This window comes from Brachypodium distachyon, chromosome 4, assembly GCF_000005505.3.
Source record: "Brachypodium distachyon strain Bd21 chromosome 4, Brachypodium_distachyon_v3.0, whole genome shotgun sequence".
Taxonomy (NCBI): domain Eukaryota; kingdom Viridiplantae; phylum Streptophyta; class Magnoliopsida; order Poales; family Poaceae; genus Brachypodium; species Brachypodium distachyon.
In genome coordinates, this window is record NC_016134.3 from 12,305,136 (window position 1) to 12,328,106 (window position 22,971).

At 51.8% G+C, this 22,971-nt stretch overlaps 1 protein-coding gene across 8 annotated transcripts; it reads left to right on the forward strand.

The window, feature by feature from the left end:
- On the forward strand, positions 1-5,847 carry LOC100821343 (splicing factor U2af large subunit A). 8 transcript variants are annotated; one of them, XR_732177.3, is made up of 11 exons: positions 1-271; positions 868-1,151; positions 2,208-2,303; positions 2,601-2,671; positions 3,660-3,733; positions 3,884-3,925; positions 4,005-4,064; positions 4,169-4,789; positions 4,882-5,020; positions 5,149-5,376; positions 5,472-5,847. XR_732177.3 is itself a non-coding variant. In XM_010239208.3 (11 exons), exons 1-11 carry the CDS (start codon positions 131-133, stop codon positions 5,607-5,609), a joined length of 1,734 nt encoding a protein of 577 aa, XP_010237510.1. In that variant the 5' UTR covers positions 2-130; the 3' UTR covers positions 5,610-5,847. The 8 variants fall into 8 exon arrangements, 7 of the variants coding, with proteins under 7 accessions (XP_010237510.1, XP_003577312.1, XP_010237512.1 ...); XM_010239208.3 differs by having other exon boundaries at positions 2-271; positions 5,309-5,376; XM_003577264.4 differs by having other exon boundaries at positions 2-271; positions 871-1,151; positions 5,309-5,376; positions 5,472-5,609.
- Positions 5,848-22,971: the final 17,124 nt, after the last annotated feature.

Genomic DNA, 22,971 nt, shown 5'->3' on the forward strand with positions numbered 1-22,971 from the left:
CGTGCTCCAGCTTTACCGACCTGCTTCTTCCTCCAACCGCCGAACCAGCCAAGCCAAACCCTAGGGCGAGCTGACCGAGCCAGCAGCCACCGCCACATCGCCCCTGCCTACTCCTCCGCCGCCGCGTCGCATGGCCGATTACGAGGAGCGCTACGAGGGAAACGGCGACCCCGCTGACCCCGCCGGCGCCATCGCCGGGGGTTCACCCCCACCCCCGCCGACCAAGCCCACCGGGTTCTCCGACCACCCCGACGACGACGGCCGTTCCCAGGTGCGTTCCTCCGGTCCTTTTTGGTCCGCGTACGCTGTGGCCTGTGCGAGGAGGGATGGACAGATTAGTGCTTGTTTTTGTCCCTCGGATTTGGTGATCTGCGTTGATTGTGAGGGGTTGGTCTGCAGATTAGTGCTTGTGAGGAAGTGGTTTGTGGTTTGAGGGGTTGTTGGATAGGTTACTTCCGAACTTGCTGCTGCTCCCCATTGTTGGGGCCCGTAGGATTATATTTATGATGGATATGACATGAATTGTTGTATTTTTTGTGTAATTTTATTCTGGGTAAGCTACATTTACTAGTTCTACAGTGCATTGAATTGGGAGGCAACCTCAAGTTTAACTGGTAGGAAAAACACATGGTTTGCTCAACTTTGTTACCTTAAGTCGTGAGGATATATATTTCATATGCAGGATATATTTTCTGCCTTGGATGATTTTTGGTTGCGTTTATTTCGTGATGATTTTTGGGTGTATGGATGGTCTAAATAGCAAGTATTTATGCATGTGTTCATTATGTGATCATATCATAGTTTCGGTAAGAGGATCATGCTTATGTGGCAAGAAATTTGACCAAGTATCTTCCCTTCTTTTCCCAGCAGGAGGTACAGCCACACGAGGGAAGGTCCTCTAAATCTAGAGAGAGGGACAGAGGACGAGACAAGGACAAGGATAGGGAGCGTGACAGAGACCATGGTAGAGATAGAGAAAGGGGTCGGGACAAGGACAGGGATCGGGGTGACAGGGAACGTGACCGCCACCATAGGGAACACCGTGAAAGAAGTGAAAAAAGGGAGCACCGCGAGAGAAGTGAAAAAAGGGAGCACCGTGGTCGTTCTGATGATCATGATCGCCATCAGAGCCGCGACCGTGATGTTGAAAGGTACTGTGTCTAAATATCTATGAATTTACTTATGTTTGTTACAGGATGCTGGCAGTTCATTATGTTGGAAATCATTCATCTCTGGAACTCACTAGGCTTCTTTATTATCTCCTAGGATTTGTAAATATAAAATTTGCTTGCCCTGGAACCCTGGTATTGCCTTCTCTGGGGTACATATTTAATACTCCCTCTGTCCCATTCAAGTCACTTACTTTGGGACGTCACTTACTTTGGGACAGAGGGAGTAGTTACTTTCTGAGTCTGGTCTCTGTAAAATTGTTTGTCCCTTGATGCTGTACTTTATGAGTGGGCGCATTAACCATTTAGATTGATTAGATCAATAAGTTACTGAATGAATTAGGATTGCTGTTACATGTATGCTCTTCTGATGGTGTATAGTCCACTTGTAGCTGTGGTGGTTAATTAATGTATGCAACGGTAGATTTGTAGTCCATGTTCAAGCATAACCAAACAGTAACTATCTTATGTACTCAATTTTGAAAATCTGATGATTTTGTCTCTGTAACTTTGACAATGAATATTGTTTAAGATGTTGGATTATATATTTGACAATCATATGTGTGAATTTTTCTCAAGAACTTAATATTATATAATCAATCTGGGTTCTTTGGAACTTTGCAATACAAATGAGTCACCCAAGTTGTGTATCGAGACTGAAGTGCAAAATGACAGCTTTCAAAGAACTTGGAGGAGTTTATGCCTAACTGGATGCTATTTTGCTTTTTATTGTGGTTGAGCCATCTGTTTGAGTAGCTACTTGCCCAAGTTTGTTTGTAACTTATGTGAGGACATTGTTGCATATTAGTTAAAAGCTTTCAGCCTTTCGCTAAAAAGAAGCTTTTCTAATCAATTATTTTTAGAGAAATAGCCAAGTTGCGATTTTTGGTGTAATGTTTTGTTCTAGTATAGCACAGTTGTAATGTCCTTCATATTTTTTTCTTGATAAAAGGATCCCTATACAAAACAAACACGCAACTTATAATAATCATATGCTACTTACCCAATGGAAATCTGATTGATGATGTGATAATGCAGAAGGGACCGTGATAGAGATGGCCATCGCAGGCATCGCTCGCGCTCCCGTTCAAAGGGTCGTGACCGCAGATCTCGTTCACGCTCTCGTTCAAAGAGGTATGTGTTCATTGACTTCCTAAGGTTTATTATTTACATTCACAAGAATCAACATTCTGAGGAAGCCAAATTGTCATTTCCTTTTGGCATCTGGCAATAGACGCTACTAATGTATGATTCTATTCTTTGTTTTGTATGGTATGTAATGGACCAATTTGAACAACCATGTTTTGCAGTCTTGCTTTCTGCTTGGATGTTTTTGTGGATGATCTGTTCATTGTTATAATTTTCTTTGCTGGTTTTCTTTCCTTTTTCTATTTGTTGAACTATTTGTAAATGCCTGCTGCACTGAAACAGCAAGCGCGTGAGCGGATTTGACCAGGGACCATCACAAGGCGTTCCGTTAGTTACTCCTGGTGCGACCCCAGGTATACTCCGAACAACACTATTAATTTTGTTTTTACACTTTTACATATATTTTTCTAGGTTAGGACTTGAGCAGATGATGTGTTAGGAAACTGGGCATGCAGCTATTAAGGCTATTATGCACAAATGTTTATAATAAACAATTATGGCACGTAAAGTGATGGTGCAACCATTCATTTTCACTATAATGGCATCTTATTTGATGAACACTTATAATGTCATTAATACCAATACTATGCTATGTGCTTGTATTTGACAGCGAATTTTTCTAATCATTTTTTCCGTAATTGCAAATCATCATTTCTTCTTTCAGCTATGTTAGCAGGGTTCCAATATATTATATTGGTGATTCCCAGTCAAATAAATTATTGAAGATTATCTTTTGACTCAGAGTTTCTAGGAAATCTCTGTCAACTGGCCTTTATCTGGCCTCTGACCAGAATTGGGCTCATCCCTTGGAACTGGCCCCATTCTAAGAACTGGAGCCCTCCAGTTTAGTACCAGTGGATGCCTTTGCAGGCATGGTAATCATTGTTATAGAAATGATCTTCTCTTATAAAGATTTCTAAATTTGCATTTTATTCTACCTTGTATCTTGAACTGAGCGACACTTTTCCTTGTTGTTCTTGGTTTTTGTTTGTCTGTTTTGTTTGCATATGGGTAGGACAGCAATCTTGGCCACTTTGTCCAACATCTGCCAATGGAATGAGCGGAGTACAGTAGCTTAATGTACAAGGAGGAAACATCTGGTTCGACTGGAGTACTTCACCCAATTTCCTCCGCAGTATCTTGTTTGTCTTCAACTAGAATAAGTACTAGGCAGTTCCATAATTATTACTTCCTAGTTTTTTTGTCTCCTTGAACATATGCTATCCATTCTCATTGTGAATTGGGTCTATGCTAGATTATTTATTAACAATGATGGTTGAGAAATTTTAAATCTTCCATGATAGTCACTGTATCTGTATGAAATTATTATGTGAATTGCAGGTCAGCTACCTGCAGTTGCCCCCCTCATTCCTGGGATGCTTCCGAACATGTTTAATTTCACCGCACCTACGCAGGTGACTACTATTTTCCTTTTAGGATTTGGTTTTGTCACCACCAGGCAATCTTATTCACTCTGATTTGTAATTTATCTGGTGATGACAAACAATTCTTTACTACTCAAAAGTATTATTTTTAACTTTCAAATTTCTTTCTATTTGCATCAGTTCAACCCTCTTGCTATGCAGCCACAGGCCATGACACAACAGGTATATGACTTATTGTGCTCTGGCATATACTTGAGGTTTCTTCCATAATATACATCTTGGTTAACCACCCTTTTCTTAGGCTACTCGGCATGCTCGGCGTGTATATGTTGGTGGACTTCCTCCAACTGCTAATGAACAGGTAATTACTTGATTATCTTATTTTTCTACTCTCTCTCTCTCTCTCTCCCCCTCCTTCTCTCTCCTTTTGTAGCCTGTGATTATATTTTGGTATTCTTTCTGCAGACCGTTGCTATATACTTCAATCAAGTTATGGCTGCTATTGGAGGAAACACAGCTGGTCCTGGTGATGCTGTTCTTAATGTATACATAAACCATGACAAGAAATTTGCTTTTGTGGAGATGAGGTCTGTGGAGGAAGCAAGCAACGCAATGGCCTTGGATGGTATAATGTTTGAGGGAGCACCAGTGAAAGTTAGAAGGCCAACTGACTACAATCCTTCCTTGGCAGCTGCACTGGGCCCAAGCCAGCCAAACCCTAATCTCAACCTTGGTGCTGTTGGCTTAACACCTGGTTCAGCTGGAGGTTTAGAAGGGCCTGACCGCATTTTTGTGGGTGGCCTCCCCTATTACTTCACTGAGGCTCAAGTGCGTGAGTTGCTTGAATCCTTTGGACCACTGCGAGGATTTGATCTTGTCAAGGATAGGGAGACTGGCAACTCGAAGGGATATGCATTCTGTGTGTACCAGGATCTTAATGTCACTGACATTGCCTGTGCTGCCCTCAATGGTATCAAGATGGGAGACAAGACCCTCACTGTTAGGCGAGCAAACCAAGGTGCTTCTCAACCAAGGCCAGAGCAAGAAACCATCCTGATGCAGGCACATCAACAGGTGCAGATGCAGGTACATCCCAGTTCTAAAAATGATGCTGTTTTCTAAAACAACAGTGAGCTTTTAGTAACATTCCAAATTTCTGACTGTTGCTTTCCAAGCAGAGACTCGTGCTCCAAGTTGGGGGAGCCCTACCAACAAAGGTGGTATGCCTTACCCAGGTGGTTTCAGCAGATGAACTGAGAGATGACGAGGAGTACGAAGACATTTTGGAAGATATGAGGGAAGAAGGGCGCAAATACGGTAAACATCGTGAAATTCGCGGACTTGTCCATCATCTTGTTTTGAACCCTTGCATTCTGTTTTTACCATTGTGTTCAGTTACTGAACTGGTTTTCGTGTGTTTGTCTGTTTGTGTGTCTTTTTTGTAGTCCACATAAATGCCATTGCAGTCTTTTATAGTCCGACCTCATGCAATATTGGCAATCGGGCTTAACCTACAGAAGACACACTATTCTATTTCAAATGGATTTGATTAATCATATATGACTTCTTTACCATGTATATATGTACTCACTAACACTTGAACAGGTAACTTGGTGAAAGCTGTGATCCCACGACCTGACCCCAGTGGCGCTCCTGTTCCTGGAGTTGGGAAAGTGAGTCCTGATTCTACGCTGTTCAGCTTTAGCTTCGATTTTTTTAGCAGGGATGGAGCTATACTGATCCATGGACTTTCTTGTATGCGTTGCAGGTGTTTTTGGAATATTTAGATGTTGATGGCTCGACCAAGGCGAAGACCGGGATGCATGGAAGGAAGTTCGGCGGGAACCAGGTGGTTGCTGTGTTCTACCCTGAGAACAAGTTTGCAGAGGGAGACTATGATGCTTAGATCAAATCCTCGGCGTAGTTAACACCCGTATGCAGTTATTATGCAGTTTTCGAATTGAATTGAATCGGTTTTATTTGTCTACGGAACCACCTGTCCGATACTTGGTATGTATTTTATTTGAGTGAAAGATATAATTATGGATTTGATTTTTCTGTTTGGAAATGCAAGTTTAGGCTCCTTGACTGGATTCAACACTCTGTAATCTCAGGCCCGTAAATAAATAGACTTTGAGTATCCATGTTCTGGTCACGTGCTTTGTAAATCAATTTTTTTTTTACAGCTCACTGATTAAGGTAGCTCAGCTAGTGTTGAGCTCATGATTCGTAGGGTTACGATGAAGAAATACTGTTAACTCTTGAGAAAAGAGAGGAAGAACTAGTGCTGAACACACTTTTTATTGGGGTGAAGTACACCTACCAGTTTATACTAAAAAAGTTTACAACATTTCAAGCAGGCTGTAAGAATTTTGTTTCATTGTGTAAAGCATTCTCCTAAGAGCTGAGTACAGCTAATAAGTGTATCTGGAATCTGGGTACGTCTTTGGGTGCTCCTTGCTGTGACACAGCCGATTCGTGCTGTTGCTGGTGTGCCATCACCGAACTCTACCACCTGTCTCTGGTATCCCAAGTTCCCAACTCCATGGTTAATTGATTAAATAAAAATTCCTTGGTTGATCTAGTGAACATATGAACCTGTTGGTTGCAACGCTTGAACTCGACATGGAATTAGCAAATCCTACATAAATTTTTGGGTCCCGGTTCCTTGGCACCAAATCTAGTGCATTCGTGTGGTGTCAGTGGCCCACAGGGTTCCAATGATACAGGACGCGTGGGTCGCGAGTCACAAAGCCCCGCCAGGTTGGCCTCTCGGGAACGATATGCCCGGAAAGCCCGCCCCAAGGAGACGACCGTTGGCGAAGGCAAAGCCAAGGGCCGGAACAGGAGAAACACCTGCTTCGGTGGGTACCCGGAAACTTTGGTCCCGGGAAGTGAAATGAACACTGTCCTGACAACTGGTCGGGTGCGCTAGCAGGGAAGGGGCTCCCCAGCAACCCGCGCTTGGGCATGCAGGTGGGGCCCGCAGAACAGTGAAGACATGACGAGACAGCGGACACAGTGCATTTAATGCACTGACAGGAGTCACATCGGCAGGGCTACTCTTGCTCAGCAAGACTAGCGCGTCTACCCTATAATACATGTTTTATACCGTGTACAGTGGCCTGGGCGTTGCATGGCGCCCAACGTGGATCAACAGTAATGTAATTCTATTCCTGTGGCGATGACACGCGTGTCGTGCTGCATGTATCGGCACCTGTGGTATTCCCTTGTATATAAAAGGAGGACCAATGCCACCGGTCAATGGGTTCTAGTTCCAGTGGGAGTCATAGTCAGTAGCAGCAAGGAGTATTGCTCCCGTTCACAGCAAACTCTCTTAGGATAGCAAGTAGCTCCACGGGGAACCCCCCGGGACAACCTGTAAAACACACACATTCTCGTGAATACACCTCCAGGCAGGACGTAGGGTGTTACACCTCCGGGTGGCCCGAACCTGGGTAAACTCACGTGTCGACACTTCGTGTCTTTCGTCACGCCGGTCCGAACCGAAAAGGGGGTGCCCGGCATCTCGGCATCCCCGGTGCCGGAGACCCGTGCTCCGCCATCTAGCGCGCCAGGTAGGGGGGCGTGCTGAGAACTTCGGGTGACCGCCGACGTCATCGTCTTCACCACCGGTTCCTTCATCGGCCGCTTCATCGGCGACATCGTCCACGACTAGCTCGCCATGCCACCCAAGAAGCCAGACGAGCCCCGGGTCGACCTGCGCGACACGCTCGCCATGCGCACTCGATCCCATGACGCCGCGTGTGCGTCGTAAGGTTAAGGGGACCAGGGGTCCTCTCAACGGCAGCAGCAGCAACCGCAGCTGCCACCCCACCTCCTCGGCCGTCGACAGACAACTGCCCGAGGGGGCCTACGGCGCCTAGCGCCGTAGCCAGCCACGCGAGTGACCTCAACGTCGCACGCACCAGCTAGCTAGCCCACTTGCGGGCTGACGACGCGCCGCGACAGCTGCGCCACGACCACCGCGCGTCGCGTGCGACGCCAACGGAGTCTCGGCCCTGGCATCTGAGGGCACCGGGCGACCGGGCGGAAGACAGCCGGTCAGAGAACCGCCAGCCTCCCGCCCAAACCCCGGCGGAAGCTATCATTGCTGCGCGTGTCATGGTGCGCTATGAGCCACCTCAAGGCACGCCAGCGCACGATGCATGGAGCTGGACGCACTCCTCGCGCTCGCTGCCCAACAGCCGCAAGGTGAGGGCGGCCTGGCCAGTTTGGGCCGGGGACAGAACCCGGGACGCGGAGACGCGCCCCGCGTCTCGGGGCATGGGAGCACCCTCCACCATCGGGAGGACAAGGAGACGAGGATCCCGAGGGCTACTTGGACTCGTCGCTGACCGTCATGCCAGTGACGCACGAGGTGTCCTGAACGCCCGCCAGCAGGAAGATCTCCGCTAGCGGTTGCAGCGTCGGCGCCGGCGCGAGGTGGAGCGCCTGCGTTCAGAGGAGCAGGAAGATGCTCCCATGGGCGCCGATGATGGCTGCGCCGCGTTCACTCGCGAGTTGCGCCGGGTGACATGGCCCTGCAAGTTTCGAGCGCCAGCGCTCGGGACGTACGACTGGACCGTTAATCCCAAGGACTTTCTCCTGACCTACACGTTGGGCATGCACGCTATTGGTGCCGACGACAAGGTCAGGACCAACTGGTTCCCGTTGGTCCTAAAAGGATCATCGAGGACTTGGTTGCTCAACCTGCCCGTCGAGTTCATTGCCTCCTGGGCTGACCTGTGCGAGCAGTTCGGAAACGCGTTTCAGGGCAGCTACAAGCGCCCAGGAACCATGGCGGAACTGCACACGGTAGTGCAGAAACCGGGGGAGAGTTGCGGGACTTCACCAACAGGTTCTCCAACCTCTCCTACTCCATCCTAGAGGCGGAAGCGGCCGCCATCATCAACACTTACGCCATCAATGTCCGTGACCCGAACATGCGTGAGAAGTTGAACACGCACCGAATCCGGACCACAAGAGATCTTTACGCTCTCGCACGATGGCTGAGAAAGGGTGCTTAGTGCCTGAGCTTGCCGCCAAGGCGGCGGCAAACCCACCCGAGGGTTCTGGGAAGAAGGGCTCTCGGAAGCGCGGCGGGAAGCAAGTGCGTTCCGCGGAACCGGGGGCTCCCGAGAGGCCCACCAAGAAGGCGGCGTCGGCGGGAGCATCGGGTAGCAAGCAGGCGGCGGCCGCGCGCTGCCCCATCCACACCAACGCCACCCACGACGCGCAGGACTGCCGCACTCTCCAGACCATCAAGGAGAAGCGTGAGCAGCGCGACGAGGAGCGCCGCGCTGCCGGGGCCTGCTTTAACTGCAGGGATATCGGGCACCTCTCCCGAGATTGCCCGAACAACCCCTGCAATGGAGTTGGCCGGGGCGAAGCCGGCGGTGACAAGGGAGAACCCACAGGGGGTCGCGGTCAAGCCTGCGGTGGCAAGGACCGGCCTCCCCGGAGACGCGACATGCCTCGCGCCGAGCAGCGCGAGGACGACTGCAGTGACGACGCCGACGAGCCTGGCTTCCAAGAGCCTCGCGACGTCGCCTGCATCCACGGGGGAGCATACGTTCTCACGTCTCACGCTGCCATGAAGCGGCTTACGCATGAGGTTTGCGCTCTCCTCCCCAGTGTGGAGGCGCAACAGCCGTTGAGGTGGTCGCACGTGCCGATCACCTTCAACTCGGACGATCATCCGATTCGTCCCTTGGGATCAGGGGTACTGCCCCTCGTGGTGCCACCGATCATAAACAATGTGAAGGTGAGCAAGGTTCTGGTGGACAACGGAGCAAGCCTTAACCTCTTGTCCGCCAAGTTGGTGGAGAAGTTTCAGCTGCCTCTGGAGCAGATGAAACCCACTGACCCGTTCCGGAGAATCAACCCCGGAGTGGTGCAGCCAATGGGGCGAATCACGCTCCCGGTGACCTTCGGGTCTCGGGAGGCGTTCCGGACTGAGCATATCATTTTTGACGTGGCTCACACCCCGTTGTTGTACAACGGGATTATTGGTCGGCCGGCGCTGATCAAGTTTACGGCGGCAACCCATTGCGCCTATGACGTGATGAAGATGCCGTCAACATACGGTGTACTCTACATCAAGTGTGACCTGAAGGACGCTGCTTGGTGCATGGGCGAGGTCGTGAAGGCCTCCGCAGTGGCTGATCTCGGTGACTACGACTTTGCCGGGAGCGAGGATCCACTTGCGGGTGAACAGCCCGCACAGAAGAAGGCACGAGTTGCTCCCGGACAGGATGCCGGGGGCAGCTCCAGCTCCAGCCCACGTGTTAGCAAGGGCGCGAAGCTGAAGGAGGAGGGCACCAAGGTCATGAAGGTGCCCCTGCATGCTGGCAATGAGGCATGTACCGTCTCCATCGGTGCGAGCCTCGGTGACAAATAAGAAAGCGCCCTCGTCGCCTTCCTCCGGGAGAATTCTGATGTGTTCGTTTGGGAGCCGTCAGATCTTCTCGGAGTCCCTAGGGAGGTGATTGAGCATCGGCTGGCGGTGCGGCCAGACGCGCAGCCCGTCAAGAAGAAGGTTTGCCGGCAAGCACAGGAACGCAAGGACTTCATCCAACAAGAAGTGGAGAAGCTCAAGAACGCCGGGGCAATCAGGAAAGTGTTGTACCCTACTTTTTTAGCAAATCCTGTTGTAGTCCCTATGGCTGGAAATAAATTGCGTATGTGTGTAGATTTCACTGATCTTAATCGTGCATGTCCTAAAGACCCCTTCCTGTACTCCGAATCGATCAAATAGTAGATACTACAACAGGTTGTGAGTTTTTGTGCTTTCTAGATGCCTTCTCCGGCTACCATCAGATTAAGATGGCGGTCGAAGATGAGGAGAAAACAACGTTCATCACCCCAGTAGGCTGCAACTGTTATACGTGCACGCCTTTCGGGCTGAAGAACGCGATCTCGACATTTCAATGCGCTCTGCGCGAGTGTCTGGGACCCCAGCTAGGCCGGAATATCGAGACCTACAAGGACGACATCGTCTTCAAGTCGCGGCGCAGGGACTCGCTCGTCAACGACCTGCAGGAGACATTCAACAACCTTCGCAGGATCAAGCTCAAGCTTAACCCCAAGAAGTGCACGTTCGGCGTGGACTCGGGGCACTTGCTGGGCTTCTTGGTGTCTCACCGGGGAATCGAAGCCCATCCACAGAAGATCGAGGTGATCGAGAAGATGGAGGCACCCCGCAAGGTCAGAGACGTCCAATGCCTCAACGGTTGCGTTGCGGCGCTCGGGCGTTTCATCTCAAGGCTGGGCGAGCGAGCCCTGCCTTTCCAAGGTGATGAAAAAGAAGGACCCCCGAGGCGGAAGCGGCATTCCAGGACTTGAAGCAGTACCTGAAGTCGCCGCCAGTCCTCGTCGCCCCCAAGCCAAGCGAGCCGTTGCTGTTATACTTGGCGGCGACGGATAAGGTAGTGAGCTCCGTGCTCGTTGCCGAGAGTAGGCCTGGCTTACGAGCATACTCGACTCGTTAAGCTTGTTAAGCTCAACGAACATCAAAGCCTGTTCGGCTCGGTTCGTTTACTGCTCGCGAGCGCTCGTCGGGCGCTCGTTAAGCTCGTTAGCAGCGAAAAAAATGGGCAGCATGTATGCCGAAAAACTGACAAACAAAACATTTGTACAACATTATAAATCATAACAGATTAACATGAGCCACCACTCCAGGCTCTCCAGCCAATCCACAAAGCAAAAGAACTGTCCATGTATCCATCAGACCATCAATCAAATAATCATTACATCACAAAAGGCCGTACGTTCAAAACACAAAACAACGCTCAAGTCCAGCACAATCATATAAGCATGTAGCAGCAAAAGAGCCGAAGAAGCATAACAAACAAACTAGTTGCTCTCAACCACCGACTCCGGGAATGGTATGACCTCCACATCATCGTCACTATCTTCTTCCTGCCATGAGTTCAGCTATTTTAGTATGCACAAAAGAATTAAATTTGTACAAGTGCAATGAAAGAAAATAGCAGCAAGTAAACTTACTTCAACTATTGTAGGCTTCATCATATTAATTTTTGAACCTTTAATGAAACTAGAAGCACAAACTAGTGCCTCAACCATACTAGGGCGAAGTGAGCTGCGGTAGTCATCTAGAACTCTACCTCCTGTAGAGAATGTGGACTCCGAAGACACACTTGTTGCCGGTATAGTCAAGAAGTTTCTTGCCATTTTTGCAACTATAGGAAACCTGTGAGCATTGAGCTTCCACCAATCAAGAACTTTGAAATTAGTATCCTCAATGGGATGATTTTTGTCCTCTAGATAGCTTGTCAGTTCAGATTTGCTTGGGTTTGCATTTGTCTCGGCCAAGAATGACTTAAACCCACTAGAAAGTGTAGACATAGTAGTAGTTGACCTACTAGAACTTGCAGTTTGTCTAGTCTCATTGCTCTCACCATTTTTCTCTCGATGTTGCATCTCATACTTGGAAAAAAGAGCAGAGAATTCTGTTTTTATGTCTTTTGCCTCATTTGATCCTTTATTCTCTCCATACAACTCTTTGAAACAATACTCCACAAGCCTTAACTTGAACCGAGGATCAAGAATGCAAGCAATCACCATCACATTGTTCTTCTTGTTTCTTCTATCTCTCCCGTTGTCATATAATTGCTCTTCTGCATAGCTGCTGTCCCAATACTTGTCAAATTTATCAAGCATTGCTTTACCCATTGCTCTCAAGCCCTCATCCTCTGATCGAACAGCATGTGTGTTCACAACAATCTTAACATTTAATATGTATGGATAAAAGATGTTGGCGGTGGGGTAATTTGATCCAGATAAAACTGTGGTCACTTCAGCAAATGAATTCAATATGGGTTGAATAGTGCTAAATAAATTCCAATCACGATTACTAGGGTTCCATGCATAGGTAGAATCTACTAGAGCATACTCATTCAAAGCTGGCTTATATTGTTTGAGAGCAACTAGCATTCTGTTTGTAGAGCCCCATCTTGTTGCAACATCTAGGCATAACCCTCTTCCAATTGGAATGTTAAGGGACTTGCAAATACCCAGAATTCTATGCATGCGAGACGGTGACTTCTTCAAGTACTTCACAGCCTCTCTAAGTTTGGAAATCAAAGGTTCAAGATGTGCTATCCCATCATTGACTATCAGATTGATAATATGTGCACAGCAACGGACATGGAAATACTCAGGCACGAAATTAGGTGAGCTCCTAGCGGCAAACTTGCCCACCAAACACCTACATCATTGGAGGATGCATTATCCATAGTCATAGTGATTACTTTATCCTCTATTTCCCATTGTTGGCAGCACTCAAAAACAGCTTGAGATATAACAATGCCTGAGTATGGTGGATCTAGCTCAATAAAATTAAGAACACGGCTGTGCATGCACCACTCGTCATCTATGAAATGGGCAACCACGGCTAGATAGCACAAATTTTGATTTGAAGTCCAAAGATCACATGTCAAACTAATGCTTTCAACAGATCTAAGTTGCTTCTTGAGTATTTCTTTTTCAGAAAGATAAACCTTCATGCATTCTTTCCGGATGGTCTTTCTACCAATGAATTTATATGATGCATTCATATATCTCGTGAGTATATTGAACCATGCATGTTCGACCATCCTAAAAGGATATTCATGTGCAATTATCATTTTTGCAATGATCATCTTGCATTCAGCATGATCATATTCATGGTTAACGATGAGAGAGGCACCTGGCTTTTCTGGATCAAATGCAATGGTCCCTTGACGAAGTGCCCGTGCCTTCTTATTCTGGATTTGATAGCATGAATCCCTATGCCTGTTCAAGCTTGTTGTCCCTCCTTGATAGCACAACAAACTTAAGCAGCCTAAGCACTTTGCCTTTTCGACAACTTCATCTGGTCTCCTTTTTGATACAGCTTTGACCAATTTAAAGTACTTCCAACACTCTGCACGCTTCACTCTAGTTTTCTTCTTCGCAACTACAGCAACCCCACTCTTCTTCTTTCTCTTCCCAGCAGCAACCTCTGTCCTTGACATCTGAGTTTACGTGATATCAACAACATCATCACCTTCTTCTTTGTTATCCTCGCCATGGCAATGATCAGACATCTTGTCATTCTCATGGTTCTCTGCCTCATCAACATCTTCAATCTCTATCCATTCATCCTAATAAAGTAAAGTTTAAACACAAATAATTCAGTGCTTGAATAACTACCAAAAAGGAAGACAATGAGATGAATAGCTACCAATTGGGTACAACCATACAACACAGCAATCAAATGGTTCCATTTATAATCAATTTGATAGAACAAAAGACACTAGTACTTACCGAATCTTCATCAGCGTCATGCACCTCTCGGTCATGGATTGCAGCTACATCTTCTTGCGCCTCTCGGTCATCAACATAGCTAGGTCTTTGAGGACGTGCGGGTACAGGTTGTCCAGTACCTTGGACTCGTGGTGGCGGCTTTGTTGGCTTTGTTGCAGTTGATGGAGAATCCGACCGCGAACGCGAGTTCGACGAAGACTTCGTCGGAGGACGCCGCCCTGGATTCTTCTTCACCGAGTCCATTGCCACTTGCCATCAAACCAGAGGTCAGAGCCTCAGAGGTATGCAGACATGCAGTCCCCGATTGAACTAGAGGACAGAGAGAGGAGGGAGGCAGGAGGAGGGGCCGAGCGCCCGAGCGGGGGTGCTTACCTGTGGACGTACTGCGGGGTCGGCGGCGGCGGCCGGAGGACGGAGGGACGGCGGGAGCGGCCGGAGAATGGAGGGACAGCGGCGGCGGGGAGGCGAGGAGCCGAGGACTCCGTGCACCGTGCTCATGCCCTGTGCGTGCGTGACTGTGGGTTGACGAACCAGAGCGCAGAGGAGACCAATCGAGTAGGCTTTTGCCCTCCCTAACAACTCTTGGCCTCGTGGGCTTGTTGGGCTGCATGTTCGGGAGTGAACTGCTGGGCCTAACGAAGTAACGAGCGATTCTGGGTTTGTTCGATTGATTTTCGCCAGATAACGAGCAGCTCGCGAGACTCGTTAGCTCGACCCGTTAAGCTCGTTAGTGTTAACAAGTTTTAGGAGATACTCTACTCGGTTCGTTAGCCTAACGAGCCAAGTATCAAACGAGTCGAGCTACTCTCCGAGTAACGAGTAAAATGTCCAGGCCTAGCCGAGAGGGAAAAACAAGTCCCGGGGGCTGACCAAGGGGGGCCAGAGGGTCCCGGTGAGCCAGAGGAACCCCCGGTTACCACGTCTACCCCTGTTGCGCGATGCCCGGGTACGGTACCTGCAGGTCCAGAAGCTTCTGCTTGGGATCCTTCTCGCTTCACGGAAGCTGCGCCATTACTTTCAGGCGCACAACATCACGGTGGTGTCGGGGTTCTGTCTAGAGCGGGCCCTCGTCAACTGTGAAGCCACCGGGAGGGTGGCCGAGTGGAGAATGGAGCTTGCGGAGTTTGGACAACGTTTCGCGAATACTAAAAGCATCAAGAGCGCCGCTCTCGCTGACTTTGTCGTGGAGTGGACGTCAACGGCCACAGAGGAAGAAGAACCGGAAGCAAGCCTTCCCGGAAAGTTGGACGAGGGGTACTGGATCATGTACTTCGACGGCGCCTTCTATTGGGAATATGCCCTAGAGGCAATCATGTATGATGTAATTCCCAATGTATTCATAAATATTATTAAGTTGTCCTTGTTTGAACATCTGATATGTATCATTGAATATGTGATTTGATTGTGGAACTATGTATTCATGTTGTTCATACTAAATTGTCCTTAGTCATTAAGGTTGTGCTGGACACATAACCTAGACTAATGTGAAAGTTGGCTGATGACTCGGTTCCACTTGTCATGGGCATGGTGATGTCATTCCAGCTTACACGGACTCGGCTAAAGAGTTTAGCGAGTCGGACTGACCCATATTGAGATGCAACGAGTAGGTCGTCATTTGCATGTCTCAATCAATGTAATCCTTAGACCTGAGGTTATCGCACAATCCGAGTTGTGGATCACCAACTTAGGTTCTGTCAAACGTTGTTCCGTAACAGGGCAGTTATAAAGGCAGAGTTTGGGTTGACTGAGAATCAAGCTGTGTGATATGGATAACCAAGATGGGATTTTGCCCCTCCGACTGGAGAGATATTCTCTGGGCCCTCTCGAGTGATATGATTCGGGAAGCATGGCCATGCGCGACTTGGTTAACTGTTAACCGGGTCGATCGACTAAGAGTTAGTCGGATGAATCGTATATCACAGATCGAGAAGAGAGTTGAACTATTAAAGGGATGACGATTAATCGCCTATAGTTCGACAAGGTATATCGTGAGGCAAAAGGGACTAAGACGTATGTCACATTGGAAGGTACGTCGTCATGACTCGATGGTACTTGAGAGTCGGCACGTTCTGCTAGGAGCCGCTACCGATTGATCGATTGTGAGTCGGACTCCAATCGTGTCCAAGTCGCCATGAGCCTGCGGGGTCACACACTTAAGAGCGGGAGCAAGTATTTGGTCGAGTTGGACCCGAACTGGAATTGGGCTGACAATGCGAGTTGGACTCGCAGGGTGGATGGGCCACAAGGCTTGGAGCCCACTTCCACTCGATATATAAGCAGGGGCGTGGGATGCCTAAGGGGCACGGTTTTTCCACTCTCATGCGTTGAGAACCCTAGCCCGATTCAGTTCAACCGTCGCACCGGACCTAGCAGTCCGCCGCCGGAGCTCCTCCTCGCACGTGTGGATACCGGCAGAGGTGCTGTACGTTCAGCACTTCAACGATCGCGGGATTGGATCGGCTGGATCGGATCGAGGGACTGCACTGCATCAAGGCGCCGCATCAATAATCCGCAACTGCGCGTCTAGTGGTAATCCTCGTGGCCTTCTACCTCGGCTAGATCTTGGGAGTTCGCGTAGGAAAAGTTTTTGTTTATCTCTACGCGCCCCTTCACCTTCTGCCTGCTGGGCGCCGGTGCCGGAGTGGTGATCGAGTCGCCCACTAGAGATGAACTCAAGTTCGTGATACAGCTCGACTTCGCCAACTCCACCAACAACACAGCAGAGTACGAGGGGCTGCTAGTCGGGCTAAGCGCGGCGATCTCCCTCGACATCAAGCGCCTGGTTGTTCGCGGGGACTCACAACTCATGATAAACTAGGTGAACAAGGACTACGACTGCCCCCAAATGGCAGCGTACGTGGAAGAAGTGCGAAAACGGGAGTCCAAGTTCAAGAGACTTCGGTTTGAGCACGTGAAGCGTAAGGACAACTTTGTTGCGGATGAACTGTCCAAGTGGGCAGCGGAATGCAGCAAGGTGCCTCCTGGGGTGTTCATACAGAGGCAGTTAAAGCCCTCTGTCGATCCCAAGACGGTTGCCGGGGAAGCCTCTCCGGCAACTCAAGGAGACCCCGCAGCTGCGGGGCACCATGCCACCAAGCTTGTGGCATGCACGAGCCGGGAACCGCTACCCTGGGGGGGGCGGATATTATTCGCTACCTCAGGGATGGGACCCTCCTGGAGGAAGACGTTGCCGCGGAGTGAGTGGCCTGGCAAGCTAAAATGCACGCTCTTGTAGATGGGGATCTATACCGGAGGCGTCCTAACGGAGTTATGCTCCTCTGCGTGCCCCAGGAAGAAGGGTGCACGCTGCTGGAGGATATCCATCGAGGCACGTGCTCGCACCATGTGGACTCCGGGGCGCTAGCTGGGAAAGCATTCCGACACGGCTTCTACCGGCCAACAGCATTAGCCGATGCCGAACAACTAGTCAAGACCTGTAAAGCATGCCAGTTTCATGCAAAGAAGAGCAACCAGCCAGCGCAAGGGGGCTAGACATTGTCAGGAAGTCGCCGAGAGCAGTTGGCGGCTACGAGTACTTGCTCATGGCCATCGACAAGTTCTCGAAGTGGATCGAGGTGGAGCCTGTCCGAGCCATCACGGCACAGGTGGCCATCAAATTTTTCAAGAGCATTGTGTGCCGGTTTGGTGTGCCTAACGACATCATCACCGATAATGGCACACAATTCACTAGTGCCGTATTCCAAGCTTACTGCGAGGACATGGGCACTAAAATTCACTTTGCCTATGTCGCTCATCCGAGGAGCAACGGGCAAGTGGAGCGAGCCAACGCGGAAGTACTGTGGGGGCTCAAAACGAGAACCTTTGACAAGCTCAAGGGCCATGGGAAACAGTGTGTTGAAGAATTCCAGCCCGTGCTGTGGTCGCTACGGACCACACCAAGTCAGGCGACGGGCCAAACTCCGTTTGCCCTCGTCTACGGGGTAGAAGTTATGCTGCCCCTCGAGTTCAAGCATGGGTCACCTCGAGTACGCGCGTATGGCGATAAGAGCCAACACACGCAGAGGATTGATGACCTTACCTTCATCGAGGAGATTCGATGCCGGGCTGCTGTGCGAGCTGCAGGCTACTAGCAGGAACTCCGTCATTATCACGGAAGGAGAGTCCGTCCCCGAGGGCTCGAGGTTGGAGACCTTGTCCTGTGCCGGATACAAGGAACGAAGGCCAGGAACAAGTTGACTCCAATCTGGGAAGGCCCTTTCCGGGTAGTGCAGGTGACCAGACCGAGGGCTGTCCGGCTGGAAACCGAAGAAGGCTTGCCGGTGCCCAATAGCTGGAATATTGAGCACCCGCGCAAGTTCTACCCGTGAAAAGGTGGTGCCTTACCCACGGGTGACCGATTGTAATCCGCTAGCACAAAGATGAATAAAGATAAGTGTTATTTCAATGAATATTATATTTCCTGTTGATATTTCCTTCTGTCTCCTGCCCTAGGTGCACAGAATTGTCTCTTCATCCTGGGCTGTGAGCAGGGGGCTGTTTGAACCCTGAAAACCAAGCTCGTTGCCGGGACGCCCCGGAACGAGGCCTAGCAGTTGCCGGACTCGTCCGCAACGTGCTACGTGCTAGCAAGGCACCATGGAAGTATGAAAATGCTCACACCCAAGTCTGAGGTCGACTCTTCTGTGCCTGGGGGCTGAGAGGTAGGAGGTTATCCAGTTTGTGCTGTTTTCCGTGCATTTCAAATTTTTTGCTATGCACCCTGGGCACTGTGGGAATCTGACATGCAGGGTAAAGAGGGGGACGAAGGCACACTGTGATGCTCGTGGGGTGGTCACTGGTGTCGTCGTCTTGCGAGTAAGTTGTACATATATAGCAATTACTTCGAGGCTTGATGCAGGAAACTGAGACAGGGCTAGTGCCTCCACGCGTCCGCTGGTGGTACCGCGTGAGTGGCGGCAAGGGCAGCGCTTCGGCTATTTAAAGACCGGAGCAAGCGCAACACCAGCAACGGGCAAGAAGGCAAGAGATGTCGCAGAGAGGCGCTTGTCGCTGAGGGTGTTCCCACCATCGCGGCCCTGCCACACCTCTTATGAAAGGACACTAGAGGCGTCGCGAAGATGCGGTGGGGGTGCATGCCTCCACGTGTGTCGCTGGAGGGTGCACGGCCACCGCGTCCTTGCCACGGCTCTCAACAAGGTGCTCCAAGAGCAAAGAGAACGGAAAGCTAAGTACTTTGTTTTGAGTCCTTGGTTCTTCCTTTAGTAACGCTAGTTTGCCGACGTAAGATCAGTCCCCGTGTAGCTGGAGTGTAGGAAGGACGCTCGCGGGGGGAGGACGCCCCCCACACGTGGCTCGCGGGTGCGCGCTGGGGTAGTTAACCCGCAGGCGGAGTGGCTAGCCGCTGCTGTTTGGCCCTAGGTTGGCACCGCGACCTGCTCAGTTGCGAGGCCGACCTGCCAGTCCCCGAAAGCCATGACGCAGTTCTGCAAGCTGTGTAGCCAGCCAGCGAAGTGTGCGAACAAGGAGGTGAAGCTGCCCATGTTCGCCCCGTCAAAGGAGGTCACCGGGATGTCGAACCCCTGCAGCGCCTCCACCGCCAAATCCGCCAGCTTCTTCAGCCTGGCTACCTCCCCTGTCCCGCAGGCCCGCAGCTCGGTGCATGCATCACGAGCTTCCTGGGCCTGCAGCTTGTGCTCGCGGCATTCGGACTTTAGCTTGCCGATCTCGGACGCCTTCTTGGTGTTGTCCTCGTCGATGAGCCGGAGCTCCTGCCGCGCCATGTCAAGCTCGCCCTGAAGGGACGAGCTGGCATCCTGGGCGGCCTTGAGCTGCCCTGCAAGCTCGCGCTCCCGGGAGCGAGCCTGGTCTTGCAACTCCTTCTCCCGGCACGCCGATGCTTCGGCTGCCGTTGCAGCCGCCGTCTCCGGCTCTCCGACCTCATGACGGAGGCGCTGGATCTGCAAGGAATAGTTGGACAGTAAGTCCGTCTTCTCCCGAAGACGCCCCTGGAATGAGTGCAGGGCCGCCTGGTGCTCCTCCTCGCTCTTGGCGTGCGCTGCCTTCGCCATCTCGAGCTCCCGCTGGTGCTCTTGCTGCAGGTCCCACAGTTGCCGGAGGACTTCGGCCTCCGGCACCACTTCCACGGCGGGCACCGCCCTAGTTTTCTGTGCCGGCTGGAGCTCCCCCCGGAGCCGTTGCAGCTCAGTGCGCTTCTCCTCCGCCTCCCGTCGCGCGGCGCCCAGTTCCGCCATCACGCGAGCATGGTGCTGCTGCACGTCGTTGAAGTAATCGACGAACATCCGCTGTTGCTGCTGGATGTTGTCGATCACCTGGTGCCCCTGTTGGAACACGCTGGGGTCGAAAGTGATCCGACCCCATGATCGCCCGGCGAGCTCCCCTGCTCCCAGGGTGAAGACTGCTCCGGCGGAGGAGGAGGACCCCGCCGCAACCGTCTGCGACCCCGAGGCCACGTTAGGGTTCGATGACGAGCCTTCGGCTGGGCCGAGCCCCACCGCTCCTTGCCCATCCAAAGGGGCGGGCTGGGAGCTCGGGGCAAGGAGCGGCGGGGCTCGGGGGCTTCTCTAGGGCGCCGCTTCCCGGCTCTGTTGGTAGAGGCTGCCCCAGGACACCCGCCGTAGGGGGCGCCGTCTGCGTGGCGTCACCTGCGGCAGCAATCGCGTCCCCGGCAGGCTCCGGGGCAGGCTGTGGAAGTGCTCCGGCGGAGGCAACCTCCTCCGGAGCATCGTTGTCGAGCTCGCCGTTGAGGTCGATTACCCGCCCCTCGATGGGCGCGGGCACAGCTGGGACGTCCCCGGCTACTGCATGGAGAACACCTGCGTCAGTCTAGGAGATAGCGCAGATGAGTAAAAGAAGTGCTTGAGCTTGCACGTACCTGCTACCGGGCCGGTGCCTTGCAAGCTCGAATCGGGGACCCTTGTGTCCCTAGCGGCAGCTGCCGTCGCAGTAACAGCCACGTATGCGGCGTCCTGGTCGGGACCGCCGGCGAAGTGCTGGCCTGCCCCCTCTTCCTCGAAGACCTGGGAAATGTAGAAGTAAGCTCACAAGATATGTAAAATTTTTGAGAACCAAAATGTTTAGAACTCACCCCGGCGGGTTGAGCTTGACCACCCTGTCCGCTAGGATGCTCCTCGCCGGGGGGCCGCTTCATGCGGGGGGAACTGGCGGAGCCGCCGAGGTAGCCGTGGCGGCTGCTGAGGCTGCGGGCTGGCCTCCCGCCTGCTCGCCCGCTCCGCTGCAGACCGCCTCACCAGGGGGACGTCGTCTTCATCGTCCTCCTCCTTCGGCGTGCCCCCGCTGGCTTCCGGGGGAGTGCCGTCGTCGTTGTCGGAATCTCCTCCGACGCCCACCTAGGAATCGTCGGAGTCCGAGTCCTCCGGCCTGGCAGAGCCCTGGTCCTGGCCCCCCTTCCCCGAATCGGCAGCCGGCTCCTTGCGCTTGCGGGGCCTGGGTTGAATTTGAGCCATGATGAGCCCGTAGGTCTCCATGATGGCAGAAAGGAAAAAAGAATGCGGCGGCACGAACCCGGCTAGGATGAACCTCCCAAAAATTCGGAAGTACTGCTGGTCGCGCTCTGCGCCGACGGGGAGAACCCGCGTCAGTCTATGCTCGTTATGCTTGGTGGCGAGCGCCAAGACCAGCTTCTCCACCCCCTCGCCGTTGTACCTAGGGGAGAAGAAGGCGAACTTGGCCCGCATCTCTTCATCCTTCCGAGCTCGGTCCGACAGCTCCTTCTTGCTGGCCTTCTCGCGCTTCTCCCTTGCTGGTGCTCCCCTTGGGTCGGTTCTGGCCCTTGGAAGACATCGGCGGGAGTGGGGGAGTGATTTGGCTGGAGTTGGGGCGCGGCAAGCTTGGGAGGCAATGGCAGAAAAAGGAAGCAGTGGGGAGTGCCCGCCGCCAGCCTCGGGTATTTATCAGGGCTGGCGGGCTGCAACGGACACCCCCACGATCGGCAATAAAGTGCCCTGAAGAATCGGGAATTAAGATGGGGGGTGCGCGACGTGGCCTTAACTCTCTGGTGATAATGGGGGATAAAGCACATAATCATGCGCCCGACCGTTTCGCTCGGGAGAGGGGAACTGTAAATGCGGCCCATGAGGCCGGGTACCGGGATACTCCCCCGGACCCACGCGTCGGATAGGGCGTAGCCTGGCAACCAACCAAGGATATCACTCACCGGGGCCTCAAGGCTGCCGACCCACGCCCAGGGGCCACTGTCGTACCCGTGGCCCACGGGGTCCCACTGATACGGGACGTGTGGGCCGCGAGTGACAAAGCCCCGCCAGGTTGGCCTCCCAAGAACGATAGGCCCGGGAAGCCCGCCCCAAGGAGATGGTGGTTGGCGAAGGCAAAGCCAAGGGCCGAAACAGGAGAAGCACCCACTTCGGTGGGTACCCGGAAACTTTGGTCCCGGGAAGTGGAAGGAACGCTGCCCTGGCAACTGGCCGGGTGCGCTAGCCGGAAAGGGGTTCCCCAGCAACCTGCGCTTGGGCATGTAGGTGGGGCCCACAGAACAATGAAGACAGGACGAGACATCGGACACAGTGTATTTAATGCACCAACAGGAGTCACATCGGCAGGGCTAGTCTTGCTCAGTAAGACTAGGGCATCTACCATATAATACATTTTTTCTACCGTGTATAGTGGCCTGGGCGCTGCATAGCGCCCAGCGTGGATCAACAGTAATGTAATTCCTGTGGCGATGACACACGTGTAGGAAACGTGTCGCGCTGCATGCATCGGCACCTTTGGTATCCCCTTGTATATAAAAGGAGGACCAATGCCACCGTTCAAAGGGTTCTTGTTCCAGTGGGAGTCATAGTCAGTAGTAGCAAGGAGTATTGCTCCCGTTCACAGCAAACTCTCTTAGGATAGCATGTAACTCCTCCGGGAACCCCCCGGGGCAACGTGTAAAACACACACATTCTCGTGAATACAACTCCAAGCAGGACGTAGTGTGTTACACCTCCGGGTGGCCC